This window comes from Arvicanthis niloticus, chromosome 27, assembly GCF_011762505.2.
Source record: "Arvicanthis niloticus isolate mArvNil1 chromosome 27, mArvNil1.pat.X, whole genome shotgun sequence".
Lineage (NCBI taxonomy): Eukaryota > Metazoa > Chordata > Mammalia > Rodentia > Muridae > Arvicanthis > Arvicanthis niloticus.
Window position 1 is genome coordinate 23,256,932 of NC_133435.1, and position 17,277 is coordinate 23,274,208.

At 45.7% G+C, this 17,277-nt stretch overlaps 1 protein-coding gene across 1 annotated transcript; it reads left to right on the forward strand.

The window, feature by feature from the left end:
- The first annotated feature begins 5,789 nt into the window (after positions 1-5,789).
- Scd5 (stearoyl-CoA desaturase 5) lies at positions 5,790-14,268 on the forward strand. The gene is given in 4 exon segments (XM_076925905.1): positions 5,790-5,869; positions 8,016-8,047; positions 8,050-8,247; positions 12,654-14,268. Coding segments are annotated over 4 exon segments (675 nt in total). The 3' UTR covers positions 13,019-14,268.
- The last annotated feature ends 3,009 nt before the right edge of the window (positions 14,269-17,277 follow it).

Here is a 17,277-nt window from a genome sequence, read left to right on the forward strand (position 1 = left end):
AGAACGCGTTTTCACAGAACAGTTAGGGTCTATGCACTGTTTTTAGCGCTTCGCTTCTCTTCCTTGCATTTGGTTTATTGAAATGAGGAGAGGATGTGAAGATCAGGAGCAGCCGAAAGGTTAGTACGCTGCTATGCTTTCACGGGCTATGCTTTCACAGGCTATGCTTTCACGGGCTACGCTTTCACGGGCTATGCTTTCACGGGCTACGCTTTCACGGGCTACACTTTCACGGGCTAGCCAACGCTCTGGGATTGCCGCACTTGGTATGTATGTGGTGGCATTGAAAAACAGAATTCTTTTTTTTTTTTTTTTTTAGTAGTTTTAGTTTGTTTTGTTGCTTATTTGTTTGTTTGTTTGTTTTTGAGACAAGTTCTCAAGGTCACTGTGCATTCCAGGCTAGCCTTGAACTCATAATCCTCATGCTTAGCCTCCCCAAGTTCTGTAATACTGGTATGGTAACAAATGGTGGGCGGCAGGGATGAGTCTCTGGCACCTATCATTATCCCCCCTCCTAAGCATCAATCTTCAAGCAGCAGAAAGCAAGACTTACCCACAAGGTGCTGTGAGTGACTTTGTATTCCTGATTGAATATGTGGGACTCTCTCTGGCTTCACATCCGTGAGGCCAGCCACTCTATTCTGTGGGTCCTTCTTGATTCAGTATTTACCACCGTCTCTCTAGTCTCTTTAGTCTTGTTATTTTTCTCCTGCTGATCTCAAAGGTTGTCTCCAAGTTCAGGTCCAAATGCTCTCAGGAAGACTTTGCACAACTAAACTCATGAGAATGAAGGCTAATTCTACATATTGTTGCATTTGTACATATTTTTACAGACTGGAGAATAACCTAGAAGTTCATCGTCAGAAATGGTTCTTTTAAACTAGGGATTGGCAATCTCTCAGTGAATCCTGTTGCTGGCATGGTGTAAGAAAGCCTTTGATCAGGTTGTTAGCTTTATGTGTAAAATCTTGAATTGACAACCCAAGACACAAGCCTCTAATAGAGCCCCAGAACAGACTGCCCATTTATTGTATGGTTGGGTCTTTAAAAACAACAACATGGGGCTGGAGAGATGGCTGAGTGGTTAAGAGCACTGACTGCTCTTCCAGAGGTTCTGAGTTCAATTCCCAGCAACTACATGGTGGTTCACAACCATCTGTAATGGAGTCCAATGCCTTCTTCTGGTGTGTCTGAACACAGCTACAGTGTACTCACATAAATAAAATAAATAAATAAATCTTTAAAAAAAAAAAAACAAACACCCCAAACCAAAAATAACAATAACAAAAGCTTGATACTTAATCTATTTGCTTTACTAAAATCACTGCTGTGCTCTTACCTTTCTGAGAAGTTAAGAATTCATCATTTATTAACCAAAGTATCATTTAGTCAGTCCACAAATGTATAGGAGCGTTTTCCATAGCCTTGTTTGAGTTCACAGAGTCTGCCTGTCTGTCATCATGTATCCATGTGACAAGTTTAGTCACCTGCTGCGTGACAAAACTTGTCCTGGGGAGACACAACACACATGCCTACTTGGCCCAGATAGAAGATCCATAACAGACCAAAGAGCAACTTGATGAACCAATAAATTTTATTGGGGTTACTTACAGGAGTAGAAATGACTGAAAGATATCTCTATCCTCAAAGCCTACCCCAGCATGGGTGACAGCTCACAAAGCTGGGGACCTGGAGCACACTCAACCTGCAGGCAGACCAGCAGGTTAAAAAGCCTTTTCTAGGTACATCAATTGGTCTAAAATCTCTTCAAGGTAGCTTGGCCGTTTTCTGCTTCTTACAGCCAGCTGGTCTAATCTGAGAGTCTTCTTTGTACCTTGCCTTGTTTGAGAAGGACTCTCAGCTTTTACTCTAGGAGGGGCTTGGTGAATCTGGTCAGTTTCAGGGACTTCCTGAAGCTATTTTGAGTTGTTTGCCTTCCTGCTTAAGGAGCTTCCTGCAGGATGGAATGTCTTAATCTTGTAGCAAACTGTTACCCAGGAGTCCCCTCAGAGGGTAGCTCACTGATCCCTTAGGATCAGTGCCCATGAGAGTAGGAATGGACAAGAGGAGAAGCTAGCCTCTGCTTAGTGTCGATGGCAGAATCAACCAACACTACAGGGGCTAGGCACAGGCAGTGGACCACACCTTCATTTATTCAGTGCAGTTGTCATTTGTGAAGGAATGGCATCTGCACAAGACACACCGAGACCAAGTTCTCAGCACAAAGGAGATTAATTCACCTCAGAGGGACAAAGAGCAGGGAATAAGAGACAAAGACAGGGAGATGGGGAAGTGAACAAGGGGAGGGGAAGGGATATTTGTCCTGAAGGGATTAAGAACTGCCTCTGGATAGAGAGGACAGACGTAGCCCATAGGGAAATGGTGGTTTATAAAGGTAAAAAGGGAAATCCCATGCTAGGATGAGTTAATTAAGTTTGATTGGACAGGTTAATTAGGTGAGCTGAAGGGGGCTTTTGATCACTGGGCTTCAATACTTTGATAGCTGACCTAGGTGGTCAGCCTCAGGAAGAGGAAGAAGTGGCCAAGTAAGAAAACAGGCCTTGTGGTGGCTAGCTTTAGGAGTGTGATATAATGGTTGTTAGAAAGGGAAGAGGGAGTTGGGGGGGGGGGGGCAAGTCAAGGCCTTCTAGAGGCCTGTGTGCCAAGCTTGGGCCTGCTAGAGCCCTTCAGTGAACGGAGGGTCTGTAAGTACCTAGGGATGTGATTCTCTGTTAGTGGCAGCCCTGCCCGCAACTGGGAAATGAGAGTCTCTCGTTCTAAGAAGGGGTTGAGGTGGCAAATGACAGTATCTCTACAGTGTGCTTTTAGCTTCTCCGAGAAAAATCCTCATTCAGTTGGCTTAAACAAAGAAAAGCGTGAGAGCCACAGTAGCTCCAGACGGTTAGCGCAAGGCGCCACAACATTTTCAAGGCCCTGTACAGCTTCCTGATCTGTCAGCTGAAGATGCCAGTTTTGTTTCACAGGCTCTGGTCATAGCCACAGAGGGTGGGACAGGGGTCGCTGTGGGAAACAAGAAATCATGTCGGTCCCTGTTGTGTTGGGTAAAATAGTTCCTTGTGTCTTTTTTTGTTGAGATGATATATATTACAATATTTATTATTTTACCTATTTAAGATTTATCTTTCTTTATTTCAATGTATATTAGTACACTGTTGCTGTCTTCAGACACACCAGACGAGGGCATCAGATCCCATTACAGATGGTTATGAGCCACCATGTGGTTGCTGGGAATTGAATGCTGGACTTCTGGAAGAGCAGGCAGTGCTCTAACCACTGAGCCATCTTTCCAGCCCCGTTTTACCTATTTAAAAATACACACTTGTATGGTTTTAAGTCCATGAATTTTGATCCAGATCTAACCATAGCTGGGAAGAAGGGATCTCAGTTGAGGAACTACCTTTACCAGACTGGCTGGTAATGTTTCTGTGGGGCGTTCTGTTGATTGATGATTGATGTGAGGACCAGCCCATGGTGGGTACTTCCTCCCTGGGTAGTTAAGAGCCCAGCTCGCCATGGGAAGCAAGCCAGTAAACAGCACACTCTGTGCTTCAGTTTCTGTCTCCAGGTTCCCACCCTGAGCTCCTGCCTTAGCTAGACTGAAAGCTCTAAGATAAAGTTGCCTTCCCTGCCCGAGTTGCTTTTTAGTCCCTGACTACACTTACAGAAGGCACCTGTGACTTCCTGGGCCCGAGGCTAAGCTTTCGTGGACTGCTCTCCCAGCTCCTCTTCCTCTCTGCCCACGTCAGCTAGCTTCTCCACCTTTAGTGTCTTCCTTGACTCCATCTTTTCTCTCCAACATCAAGGTTTTTTTTTTTTAGTTTTAAACAAATCTAGTCATTGACCTTTTCAAAGGGATCTAGAACGTAACGGCTCCTAATCACCATTTCCGTTGCTCTCCTGGTTCAAACCACATTCTCCGACCTAGATTACTGCCACAGTCCCTACAAGACCTTTCCCCCTCGGTCCCCCTCGGTCCCCCACCTGCCTCCTCCACTGTCCTCTCCTTTGGTTCCCTGAAGTCTCCAGGGCCTTGTGTTGGAGTTTCCTCCAACATATTTAGCCAAATGGGTAGCGTCTTGTTTTCTTTATGTCTTCACTGAAGCCACAGTATAGGTTAGACCTTCCCCAGATGCTCACTTCATATCCTTAGTAGATCATATTGTCTTCTGCTGCATCATTTTTCTTGTATTTATGACTAAACTGCTCTGTGTTTCATCTATACTGGTTGGCATCTGTCTTTCCTATCAGAATGTATCAGACACACAGGCTGCCTTTGTTCCACAAGCGAAGTGATGTTTGTCTGTTGACTTCACTGGAGTCTCAGTGCTGAGGGAAGAACCTGGCATAGGGCAGACACGTAATAAATCTGTTGGTACAGCATCTTACACAAGAAAGCGCTGAAGTTCAGCACAAGGAAATAATCTACTCAGGACCACATAGCTAGGAAGTAGCCAAGTTGAGTAGTTAAAAGCTCTGTGATGTTTTATAACATTAAAAAAAAAAAAACATTTAGCAAAAAGCCAGATGATACCAATGGCCCTGCTCCAGCCTCCCTCCCTACCACTGATTGAAGAAAGGAGTTTGAAATGAGCAGGGATCTCGTGCTGAGGGACATCAGGAAGTTGTCTGTAGGCCGCTGGCAAGGACATTCAGACTGACTGGCATTAAAGAAGGAAGCTAGCGAGCCATCTCTTTGTTAGCCTGGACCTGAGGAGCAGAAGCCAATGCCTGTAATTAAATGCAGAGCTGTTGGGAGCTGACTTTTAGCAGAAAGTGGCTAGAAAGCAGCTATCATCTTTGCAGCCATCTGGAGCCATATACCCTGATAAGAGACTTGTTTTTCAACAGCCTACAACAGCTGAAGCACACTCTGATATCCCACATATCTTGTTTTGCTGTTTAGTGCCCCCAGCTGCGAGGCGCACGTGGTAGCCATGCCTGCAAGGCATGTAGTTCACGTGCTGTCCACGTGCTATCCATGTCATACATGCCTGTAAGGCGCACGTGGTATCCACGCCTGTAAGGCTTACGTCATATCCACACCTGCAAGGCACATGGTATCCATGTGCCTACAAGGCACATGGCAAAAGCATATAAATACCCCAGATTTCCTTTCAATAAAAGAGACTTGAGACTTGATCAGAACCTCTGTCTTGTCTCCATTCTTTGTGTCTCTTTCCCTTTATCCCCACTCTCTCTCTTGCTAGACCCTGACCCTCAGACCGAAGCAGCAGAGTGGTCGGGGACATTTTGGCCCCCAAGTGTGGAGCGAAGAGGGGCCGCAACATTTTTGGCCGCCCAAAATGGGACAGCTCAGGCCTCAACATTTTTGGCCCCAAAATGTGGGCAGAGTGGTCCTCAACACAGAGCAGCTGCTCTAGGCTGGCACTATGTGGGGAAGGGATCTGGGCCACACGGAATGGATTTGCAGACGCTTGTTTGAAACAGTCCTGAGGAATAACAGTTTTTTATATAAAGACTCAGCACATGCGCATCCCACTTGGGCTTGCCCATGATCCCTGACATCCCTCCTTCCATCTACACCAGTGTGTAAGCAAAAGTCTCATGGGACCAGGAAGGAAGCTCCGTGACTTTGCAATTGGGCCCACTGCTGCTTTGTTGGGGTGAGAAGGATCTGAGGTTTTGTGGCTAGGTTGGGTTTGCATTTTCATTTCTGTAAGTAGCATCTCTTTCTCAGGAAAAGTGAGTTTTGGCTGGATGTGCTCATGCCAGCCGGCAAAGCCCACAACTCTTGCACTTAGGAAGCCATGTTGCAGGCGCTCTCTTTACACACGGTGGTGGCAGCCTTTGCAGGTGGAGTGATGAGAACTGGAGCTGTGGCTGGCAGGTAGCTAGCTCCTTGGCCAGTTGATGAGGAGGAGGCAGAGGGCTCTGAGTAGAGGTTGGTTCCTACAGGCTGCAGCCACCCTTCAATGGCGCACCAGAGTAGCAGCCATGGGAGGCCAGGGCATGGGAGGCTCTAGGGCACAAGGTCCCGACTATGGCTATCCTAGCTGTGCTGTGAGAATTGAGCAGGAGAGGCCCATGAGGAGTGGGGAGCCGACAGAAGGCAGCTATCATCCTTGCAGCCATCTTGAGCCATATACCCTGACAAGAGACTTGATTACAATAGCCTACAACAGCTGAGCATACTCTGATAATATCTTGTTTTAGATACCCAGGATTTTCCCTTGGGTGTGTGAGACTTAAAGGTGTGATTTAGAGATAAGACCTAAGGGCATGACTTAAAGGCATGACTTAAAGGCATGGCTTAGAAGTGAGACATATAAAAGGCAAGAGGCAGACAGAAGAAATTATTAGGTATTAGGCACTTTGCACTTGGAAGAAGAACTTGGAATTAGACAGTAGGCACTTGAGACTTCTAACGCGCACACCTCCCGTGTCCTCCCACACCCGGGGGAGAGAAACACGAGAGACGCAATTCGGGTAGTTACTGCAAAACGAGGACTTTTTACTCTGTATCACACACGTGGAAAACGCAGAAGGACGCGGAAGCAAGCGGAAGGGCTGAGACGCAGAAGGGGCCTAGCTTAAAATACACCCTAGAGTGACGTGTTCACTTCTGATTGGCTGTTCGCTCACCACCCAATATTATGCCTCGGGATTGGCCAGTGACTTTGGCGGGCTCTCTGCCTTTGCATCTGCGCAGATAATTGTTTACTTCTGGAGAACACACGAGGCCAGCACCATCTTGGGATGGCAAATTATACCACCGTTAACAGTGGCTTCCTACAGAGACTCGAGACAGGCAACAATTATTAGACACTTGCCTTAGGAAGAGTAACTTGGAACTGGGAAAGAGACTAGCAACTTAGAATTAGGACTGGGAACTAGGGACTTGGAGAGAAGAAGAGAGACTGAAGAATAAACGGGATTGAATCACACTCTGTTTGGTCTCCATTCTTCAAGTCCATCTCTTGCTGAACCCCCCGACCCACGGACCAGAGCAGCTTGGGACAGTGTGGGCTCTAACAGTTTAGCCCCCAAGGCTTTTGGCAGTGCGGGTTCCAATATTGATAGAGTGGTCCGTGACATTTTGACCCCCAAACCTGGGGCAGCTGGGGCCGCAACAATGGAACACTACTCAACAGTAAGGTATTGGCTCAGAACAGGCCTAGGAGAGGAAGCTTAGTTGTAACAAAAGGAGAGGGAGAAGGGGAGAGGAAGGAAGGGGGAGGGGGAGGGAGAAAGTAGGAGGGGAGGTCCCCTAGGTCAAACGCCTGCTAGCAATGTCCCATGGCTGTTTTCACTTTCTTTTTTACTTTTTTTTAACTGACAGGGTCTCACTCTTTAGCCCAGGCTGGCCTCACTCTGTAGCCCAGGCTACCCCAAACTCACAACCTTCTCTCCTCCTGAGTGCAGGAATTACAGGTGTGCATCACCACACCCAGCTCAATAGCTTACTGCTGAATGATTCCTTGTTATGTGGTTATGTGCTTGAATCCATACTTTGTTTTTTGAGAAGACACCTTGCTCTATAGTTCAGAATAGCCTTGAACTCCGAATCCTCCTGCCTCTGCCCCATTGTACCTGGGTTGTTTATTTTCTGTGCTGATGTGGAGTGTAACATCTGGTGGATAGAAACCTCCCGTGGGGACTCACGTGCCTTTTTAGTAATCTAAGTTAGTACAAAATCATGCACCTAAAATTATTTAAGAAATACTGGATGTTTCTTGAAATGATGCAAGTAAGCCTGACTATTAAGTTCACTGATGGAGACGTATCCAGGAGCTAGCTCAGACTCATGGTAACAGGATATATGTACCTCAGAGGGGCATGGGTTGGCTGGCATAGTGTTGACTGTTTTACGTGGAAATTCTTCCAAAATATACCGAAAGGCCAGCCACTTCCGACAACATTCTGCCTGTCTCAGTTCTCAAAAGCTAATGGTCTCACTTTTGTAGCCATGTGGGCTCACAACCCCCTCCCCACAGGTCCTGTGTCTGGTGACAGCACGGTGTTCTTCCTCATAGGTACTATAAGATCAGTGTGGTGCTCGTGTGCTTTCTGTTCCCTGCACTGTGCCCTGGTACATCTGGGGAGAGGGTCCATGCAATTCCTACTTCTTAGAGTCCATTCTCCGATACACCGTTGTCCTCTGTGGTACCTGGCTGGTCAACAGCACTGCCCACATGTACGGAAAGCATCTCTATGACAAGCTTATCAGCCCTCGGCAGAACCCACTCATCGTTCTGGCAGCCATTGGTGGATGAGCCAGAGGAGGAATGGTGGTCCAGATGTTATTGACTTAGTGGGAGGGAAGGGTTTATGGCTCTAAGAAACAGAGTGGAGGAGTGCAGAGAAATTGAACATTGGCCTTGGCGTCCTAACTCTGAGACAAGTCAGGAAAGTTCTCTGCTTTACGATGCTCTTGTCTGTCAAACAGGAAAGAGCAATGTCTCCCTTGTAGAGCACACAAGTTGCACGGTGAAGAACCTGGAGCACAGAAGATGATCAATATATTGTATAATAGTTACTGTCATCATGAAAATTTTCCTATAAGAAAAAGCAGCAATTGCTTTTCTCTCAGTCTTGTCTACTCTAGACTTGGCTATCCAATCATATGTCAGAAAAAAACCAAGTCTTCAAACAAGCAATGGCAAGAAAGGAGACTCATAGGACCAAAAGTAGCTGAGAGTAAGTAAGGCCAGCGCAGAGTCCAAGCTAGGTTCATCCTGGGCCCTCCACTTGCTCTCCGGCACTGTTCTCAACACTCTGGGTTCTTATCTAATAAGACAGTGTAATAAGCCCTTCCCTCCTCCCTGGGTCACTGGAGAGTGAAATGACTCAATACACAACCTCGTCGAGCTGCTTAGCACAAAGTAGGTCCTCTGTGGCGCCGCTGCCTTTATTGCGAGCTTTACGGTTGCAGGTGAGTTACCTCTCCCTTCCATGCATTTCTGTCCTCATTTTAGAGCCGAGATAATCATAGCAGTTAGCGGAAAGGCGTGAGGATAGCAGGAGTTAGTTCTTAGCCTTTAGTGCTCTGCTCAGCGTGCAATAAGCAACTCATAAATATTAGCTGAGCCCCTCCAAATGCAATGCAGGCTCCTTGGCAAAGCTGAGCATTGAGCAGACATCAAGCCAGGAAGAGAAGGGTAGGAACAGTCTCTGTCACTTGGTGGTGAGCTCCTGTGTCTGTCTCATCAATCATCCAATTAAGATTGGGGGAGCAGCGGTCCTAAAGTCTTGTCAACCTGTGTTGACTGCAGCAACAGGAGGGGGGCAATCTGAGCTTTAGCCATGGAGTCACTTGGAGGGGAAGAGAGGAGGTGGGAGGAGGGGAGTCCAAAAGGAATTGTCTCCCCTCTGCTGCTTTCTCCTCTCATCTTGTGTCTTGAGTGGGCTATAACTAGAGGAGCCACATTATGTATCAATTCCAGGCACCATTAGAAGTGGGGACGGCATGGACTATGATGTCTTATATAGACAGGCACATGTGGATCAGGAAACCAAACAGCATGGTAAGACACAGGCCCTACCAGAGCTGGACATAATGTTTAAGTGTACCCAGGCGAGCAATAAAGGCCCAGGGACAAAACAAAACAAAATCAGCTGTAATGAAGAATGAAAGATAAAGGAAGGAGGAAGGGTGGAGTCTGAGATTCTCCTGACAGTGGTCATGGTGTGAACTTGCATTGCACTCCTTACACACAAGAGAAATAAAAATGTATGTCTTCAAGAAACACAGGTGTTCATAGCAACATTATTCGTAGTAACTAAACAGAGGAAAAGAACCCAAGTTACCAACTGACTGGGACATGTACAGCATTATATACCCACAATGAAATACTAGTCATAAATAAAAAGAATCAAGCTAGGATACATGTGACAGCATGGGTGAACCTGGAGACCACTGCTGAGTGACAGCAGTCAGTCACAAAGGAGCACACATCATATTGTGTGACTTCATTATATCATCTGTCGAAAGCAGGACAGGAGAAAAGTCGCAGTGGGCAGAACTGCTTGCTGTGCAAGGCAGACGACCTGAGTTCAAGTCCTGGGACCCATGACAGAGGGAGAGAGCTGGCTCCCTAAAGTTACCCTCTGACTCCACATGTGTGGCATGGCACATAAACAACTCCATCTCTCCACACACACAAATGCATATTAATAAATACAAATCCGTAAGCTGTCCAAGGCAGTCATATTTATAAAGACAGAATATAGGGCCGAGGAATGGGAGGGGGCAGCTAAGGAGCTGCAGGGGGATAGGAGGTGGTGGTGGAGCTTCTTGAGGAATATTGAAATTTCTTAAGGTCATTGTATTGTATAATACAGTATAGAAGAGGGGATTCTGTGAATTATAACTCAAAAAAAGCCCCTTTAAAAGGAAATGAACTGATAATGGGAAAATGAAAATAAAAACCAAAAGGAGCTGGCGCCTCACATTAGTTAAGAGTGACTTAGAGAAAAGATGAAAGGTGCGTGTTGGCCTTTCCCTCTTCCTCCTCCTGCTGCTCCTCCTGCTGCTCCTCCTCTTCCTTCTCCTCCTCTTCCTTCTCCTCCTCCTCCTTTGTAAAAGAGTGTAGCCATTGTGGAAAACAATATGAAAGAATTTTAAAAAGTTAAAAAAGAGAATTACCATACAATCCAGCAGGGTTATGATTTGGCGTATGTCCAAAGAAAATGAAATGTTTGCTAAAGAGGCATCTGCACTCCCATGTTTATTCAAGCCCTATTTATAATAGCCAAGATACTGAATGAATGTCCACCAGTGGAGGCAGAGCCAAAGACAATACGCTGTGTGAGTGTGTGATAGGCAGTATCCCTCAGCCTTAATGAAGAAGGGCATCCTGCCATACGCAGTGAACTTGAAGGCTATAGCACGTGGGTGTAGACATCAGGTACAGAAAGACAAATGCTACAGCATCTTGTATATCTGTCGAGCCTCGAAAAGTGAAACTCAAAGAAGCAGGGAGTAAATGGTGTCACCAGGTGCTGGGAGACATAAGGAGGGCAAGAGGTATTGGAACACATACACACACACACGCACACATGAATGCACACACACACACACTTTCACACACTCATGCACACACTCATACAGACTCACACACACATACTTCCATCATATAGAAGAAATCAATTAAAAAGGTTCGTTGTATAATATGATGGTATATGTGTCAACAATGTATTGTAAATTACTGATAGTTGGTTTTTAGTTTCTACTATAAAAACTACGTATGGAGGGAATGTATAGGTGAATTGGCCCAGTTTAGTCATTCTACAATGTACATACATTTTCAACATGTGTCATACTTTTGCTATTAAAAAAAAATAGTAGAAGAAAAACAAAGAAAACCAAGTGAATGAAGCTTATTTACCATGAAGATGCCTCTTGAAGAATGGCGAGGAGGAAACAGGTCAGCGGGAGACGGGAACACTGCACAGTAACGGGATATTTAAAGGCCAGGTTTTTAATTCATTCTCCTGCCTGAAGCTTGAAGGAAGTCTCCCTGTAATCACTCCCTCCCACAGAGACTACTTCCCTTTTATGAACTTATGTCAAAATAATGGCCTACTGTCAGCCGTGTAGCATTTACCTTGAGAAGGGCATCCCTGACGGAGCAGCTTCTTGTCTGCCATGGATGCTGAAGAGCTAATCTTGTGTTGCTGCTGAAAAACCGTGGTGTTATTTTTTTGTCCAACTTAGCCTGTCTAGCAACTCAGTGACTATTTCGGAGGGCTGGAGCCAAGTCTTTTGTCAGAACAGGCGGTCTGAAACAGCCTTAAATGCAGTAGATCTTAAAAGCTGATAAAAAACTTCTATATAGGCATCTATGTGTATTGCTGTTCTGTTAACATCAGTCAGGAAACAGAGCCAGTCTAGACGTCCACTGGCAGATGGATGAGGAGTGTGGGGCACGCACACCATGCAGCTACAGAGCAAGGTGAGCTCAGGGCACTCACAGGAAAATCATCAGCATCAAACATCAAAATAAGCCAAACTCAGGAAGATGGTTGTCATATGTTTTACTTTATATGCAGAACCTAGATTTAAAATAATGTGTGATACAGATGTATATGCATTTACATACACGCCGCCGCCCATAAAACTAGAAAGGGGATGGTTAGGAGAGGGGAGATTTTCAGGGATGAAGGGGAAGGAGTGGAAAAGAGAGGACATTCAGTAAGAAAGCAGAGGCGACTAACAGGAAAAGCGGGGCCAGCTGGAGCAAGGCAGGGCAGAAGAGAAGGCAGTGAGTTCGGGGAACAACTGAGAATTAAATATAATGACACAATAATTAAATATAATGACACAATGAGAATTAAATATAATGACACAATAATGACACAAATGGATGGAGACAAAACCTACTACTTTGTATCCTAACCTAAAAACGTGAATGAAGCCGGGTGGTGGTGGCGCACGCCTTTAATCCCAGCACTTGGGAGGCAGAGGCAGGCGGATTTCTGAGTTCAAGGCCAGCCTGGTCTACAGAGTGAGGTCCAGGACAGCCAGGGCTACATAGAGAAACCCTGTCTCAAACCCCACCCCCCAAAAATGAATGAAAAACAAAACAAAACACTCCAAAAAACAAACACTAACAACATCCATTTGGGAGACAGCCATGGTGAGTGACGTCAAGACACACTTTGTCTTCCAGGTGAATGCTTCCACGATTACCACCATGAGTTTCCCTTTGGCTACTCTGAGAGTGAATTTGGCTTAAATTTCAACCCAACCACCTGGTTCATTGACTTCATATGGTTCCGGAGACTGGCCACTGACTGCAAACAGAGGACCAAGCAGATGATTGAGGTCCGCAAGCCCAAGGCTGGTGATGGCAGCAGCTGGACCTGCCCGGTGCCATCCACAGTGGCAACTCTTGGCATCCAGCTAGCAGCTGTTGGCTTACGAGTCTCTTGTTTGTTGCTTGTAGGAGGGAGTGGAAAGTGGGGAGGGGATGAAGCCTACAGGGTTTGGGAAGCTCTATTTGTCTCAAATACTGTCAGCTGTAACTACCAATGATAAGAAATCAGTCAACATTAGAACTATGACTCAGTATTAGAATGTGGACTTGTGATGCAGTCACTGGAGGTAATCATCAGTCATACACAGCCGTGTGTATGTGCTCAAACGTGTTAACCGGGAGAGGATGAACATGGAATTGTTTTGGTATGACCCAAGAGAGCATTTCTTTTCCTTCCCTCTCATGAAGAACACAGCAATGCTTTGAATCCCACTGTTTGAAGAGCAGAGAGATAAGGGAGAAGTTTCTTCTCTGAGTAAGGGCCATGCTCCTGGCTTTAGGTTGCTGTGTTGTGTAAGGAGGTTTTGTTGTGGCTTAAAAGATGAAGATATGGAAAATGGCTCTTGTGTTATTTTCACTGTTTGTAACTTCCTGACTCTCCACTGTCTGCTCTGAAAGAGACTGTGTCTGGGGCCGGTGAGGTGGCTCAGTGGTAAGAGGTCTATGTGCTGAGTTTGATCCTTGGGACCCATGTGGTGAAAGGAGAGAACTGAGTCTCTCATGTTGTCCTCTGATCTCCACATGTGTAACAAGGTGTGGGTGTATATGTGAACCACATGCGCACACACACACACATACACGTGTGTGTGTGTGTGTGTGTACACACCATCACTTGTACAGACACATATGATCTCTTATGCACACACACATGATCACTTGTCCACATACCCATACAATTACTTGTGTGCATACACATACACACACAATCACGTATGCACACACAGGCACTCAATTATGTACAAATACAATAAATATAATCTTAAAATAGTTTAATGGGTGTGTTCACTGCTCAGCCCACTCTATAATCAATGCCTATTTAGATGTCTCACTTTCTCTTTCCTATTACCATTTTAAAGGTGTCTAATTCAGACATGCCAGACATCATATTAAACACAAATTAAGCTTTCATTTTAATGTTTATACACCTAATTTGTATTCTAATTGATCTCAGCCATTGGTGCATGTTACTTCAGGTACTTCTACTAAATAAGTGTATTAATTTTCCACACTAGGCCAACAAGACTTAATAACCAACAACTCATCTGGAGTCATCAGTGTCTATGGAGGTGTCGTGTGCATGAGGCTGTTATTGATTTTGCAGCAAAATATAAAGTGATCATTATGTAGCTTCTGGATTAGGAGAGTTTGTGCATTAATCGCGTTGTGCAGGGCCGTGGACGCGCACTGTATTAGAGATGAGAGAGAGAGGAAGTCCCTATTAGTTGGCGTCTTGTATGTTTAAGATAACTTCAGGAGAGATACAGGATTTAAAATTTAAATGTTAGAAAAGGACATGATACACCAACTGGGAATTATGGTAATGTTCTTCATCTAGCAGGTGTTTAACACTGTTATTTGGCCTTTAGAAATGTGCAAACCATAAACAATTTACAATAAATGATTATAGTTCATTGGTGTTCTTGTCCATGTAAGGCCCCCATGAAGGGAGGACCTCACCCAAGCCTCAGGAATTCGCGGCCACCCATTAACTCACAAGACACCAAACTTGATGTAATCAGCAAGAGGTATGTTTTGATCAACATGTTGAGGTCAAGACCTGTAGCCCACGCAGGGGCAATGGGGTCTGACCCTGGGGCTTTGGAGACAGAATTTAAAGCCAAAAACTACAACTCAGGGGGGAAACCACACCCAGGGAGGAGTAAATGAGGGTTATTGGAGAGTACCTGTGGAAAGTCCCAGCCCATTATTCAGTTTGTGACAGGGTCCAAGGAACAGTCATGGGGAACATTTTGTATAGACTATTCTCTAAAAGCCTATTCATAACCAACCATCTATCTTGTGGTCAGCCAAGTTCCTGAAACACAGAGCTCATGACCAAGCTGACCTGCACTCTTGGTTCTGTTCAGTCTGCTAGGAGGTTTTGAAAAATTTTAACCCTTTCATCCAGATAATTGCATGTTATTTAGGGAATGATTTCTCCAGCTCTGGATGCTTGGTGATCACTCACATTTGACAAACTCTAGATTACTGATGGCTTTGAGGCCAGGCACTGCCCGTCCTTGTTGGGAGCCGACTTTTAGCAGAAAGTGGCCAGAAAGCAGCTATCATCTTTGCAGCCATCTGGAGCCATATACCCTGATAAGAGACTTGTTTTTCAACAGCCTACAACAGCTGAAGCACACTCTAATATCCCACATATCTTGTTTTGCTTTTTTGTACCCCCAGCTGCAAGGAGCACGTGGTATCCACGCCTGTAGGGCTTATGTCATATCCACACCTGCAAGGCACATGGTATCCATGAGCCTACAAGGCACGTGGCAAAAGCCTATAAATACCCCAGATTTTCTTTCAATAAAAGAGACTTGAGACTTGATCAGAACCTCTGTCTTATCTCCATTCTTTGCGTCTCTTCCCCTTTATCTATCCTCACTCTCTCTCTCTCTCTCTCTAGACCCTGACCCGAAGACCCGAGAGGCAATTTGAGGGCAGTGGTGGCGCACGCCTTTAATCCAGCACTTGGGAGGCCAAGCCAGGCAGAGTGGAGCAGGTTGCAACATTTTTGTTATAGTAACTACTCAGGCATTGTTAAGTCTTTTGTCTCTAGCCAGGCAAAGTGAGCAGGCCGCAACATTTTTGGCCGCCCAAAGTGGGGCAGCTCCGGCCTCAACATTTTTGGCCCCAAAATGTGGGGCAGAGTGGTCCTCAACACATCCTATCTGCCCAGGGAGTGCATCCAGGGAGAATGTCAGCACACCTCTGTAGAATGAGGACCCACTGTTCCTCATTTCTTATCTACCAACACCAGCACTTACTAATTAGCTATTACTAATTAGCACTTACTAATTAGCTAGTAAATGGGAACTTGATCCTGCTTCTCACCAAGAAGAACATGACAGACATCTGTTTCCTTCCAGAGGGAAGAAGCTCGAGTAGAGTATGTCGTGTTCTCCCCTTACCCCTGATGCCATAGAGAGAACACGGAGCCAGCCTGGGATGGTGGAACTAACTCAAATGTACTTCATACATATGCCCTGTCCTACTGCCCAGTGCCAGCTATGGGGTCTTGAGAAAAGTCTACCTTTCTGGGTCTGATTGCCTTGTCTGAAAAAGGGAATCAGTCTAAGGTCCATTCAGCCCTAACATTCATCAGCAGGATTAGATATGAAGCTACATCTGACTTCTTCTTAAGGTAGCTCCCACCCCTTTCTGGAACCCGAATGATCAAAACTGAGAGAAAAATAGTTGAATCAGCTTGGGAGGAGACACACTGAGGCTGAAGGAGTGGAACGTGCTTGATGGAGAGAAAAAAAAACTATCTGTATTTCACTCATCCCCCAAATGTGCTGAAGCACTGCTTCAACCACCAGGAACAGCTCCGGGTGATCAGAGCATCCCTCTCAGGGTGTGCACCACAGTGCCAGATGCCTCATTGAGCCCAGGGTGAGTGGCGCGGCTCAGACACAAGCTAGACAATGGGGTGTAGAGCAAGGGGCCACAGACCAGAAGCCTCCGGGCCTACTTTTGTTGTTCACTAGTTCTAAACAGTCACTCTGGAAGTTTCTCTCTGTGGAAGCCTCAGTGTGGACGAACTGTGCTTGTCGCTCCTTTCTCTCCAGTAACAAAATATCCAAGTAAACAGCTTAAAGCAGCAGTTTTTATTTTGACTCACAATTTTTCCAACAGCTGAACATTGGCAAGTGGCAGAGGCAGAACTGTTCAGAAGTGGCATGAGGCGGAAACTGGTTCTGATATGATCAGGGAACTACATCCTACAACCAGGCCCCACCCCTTCATTTCCATAATCCAACTAGGCCCCACCTCTTCATCTCCATAATCCAACCAGGCCCCACCCCCTCATTTCCATAATCCATCTATTTCTGAGTCTGCTCAGGAGCTTGAACCCTGTGGTCCATTCACTTCCTCCAAACCCACTGACTGGTCACCAAGCCTTTACCACGTGTGTCTTTGGGAGAACATTTCACCTTCAAACTGTAACACTGTGTGTCACCCCTGCAGTCTTTTTCTTTGAAACTCTGGCTCCTCCCCCTGCCTCACATTTTTCTCAGAGGACAAACCTATCCTGAGGTTCAGTTGAGAGCCAGAACGCATGATCTGTGAGGAGTGAGGTTGAATTTCATGAGTAAGGTAGCTTGGAAATTACTTGTGAGAGGTTCCTTTCTTTCTATCAGTCCTGTCCCCAGAACCGGGACACTGAAGTACAGTTGTTTCCTCATTGGCTGAAAAATGAGGAAGGAAACACATCTCACTCTAACCTCTGTAATTCTTTTTTAGTTTC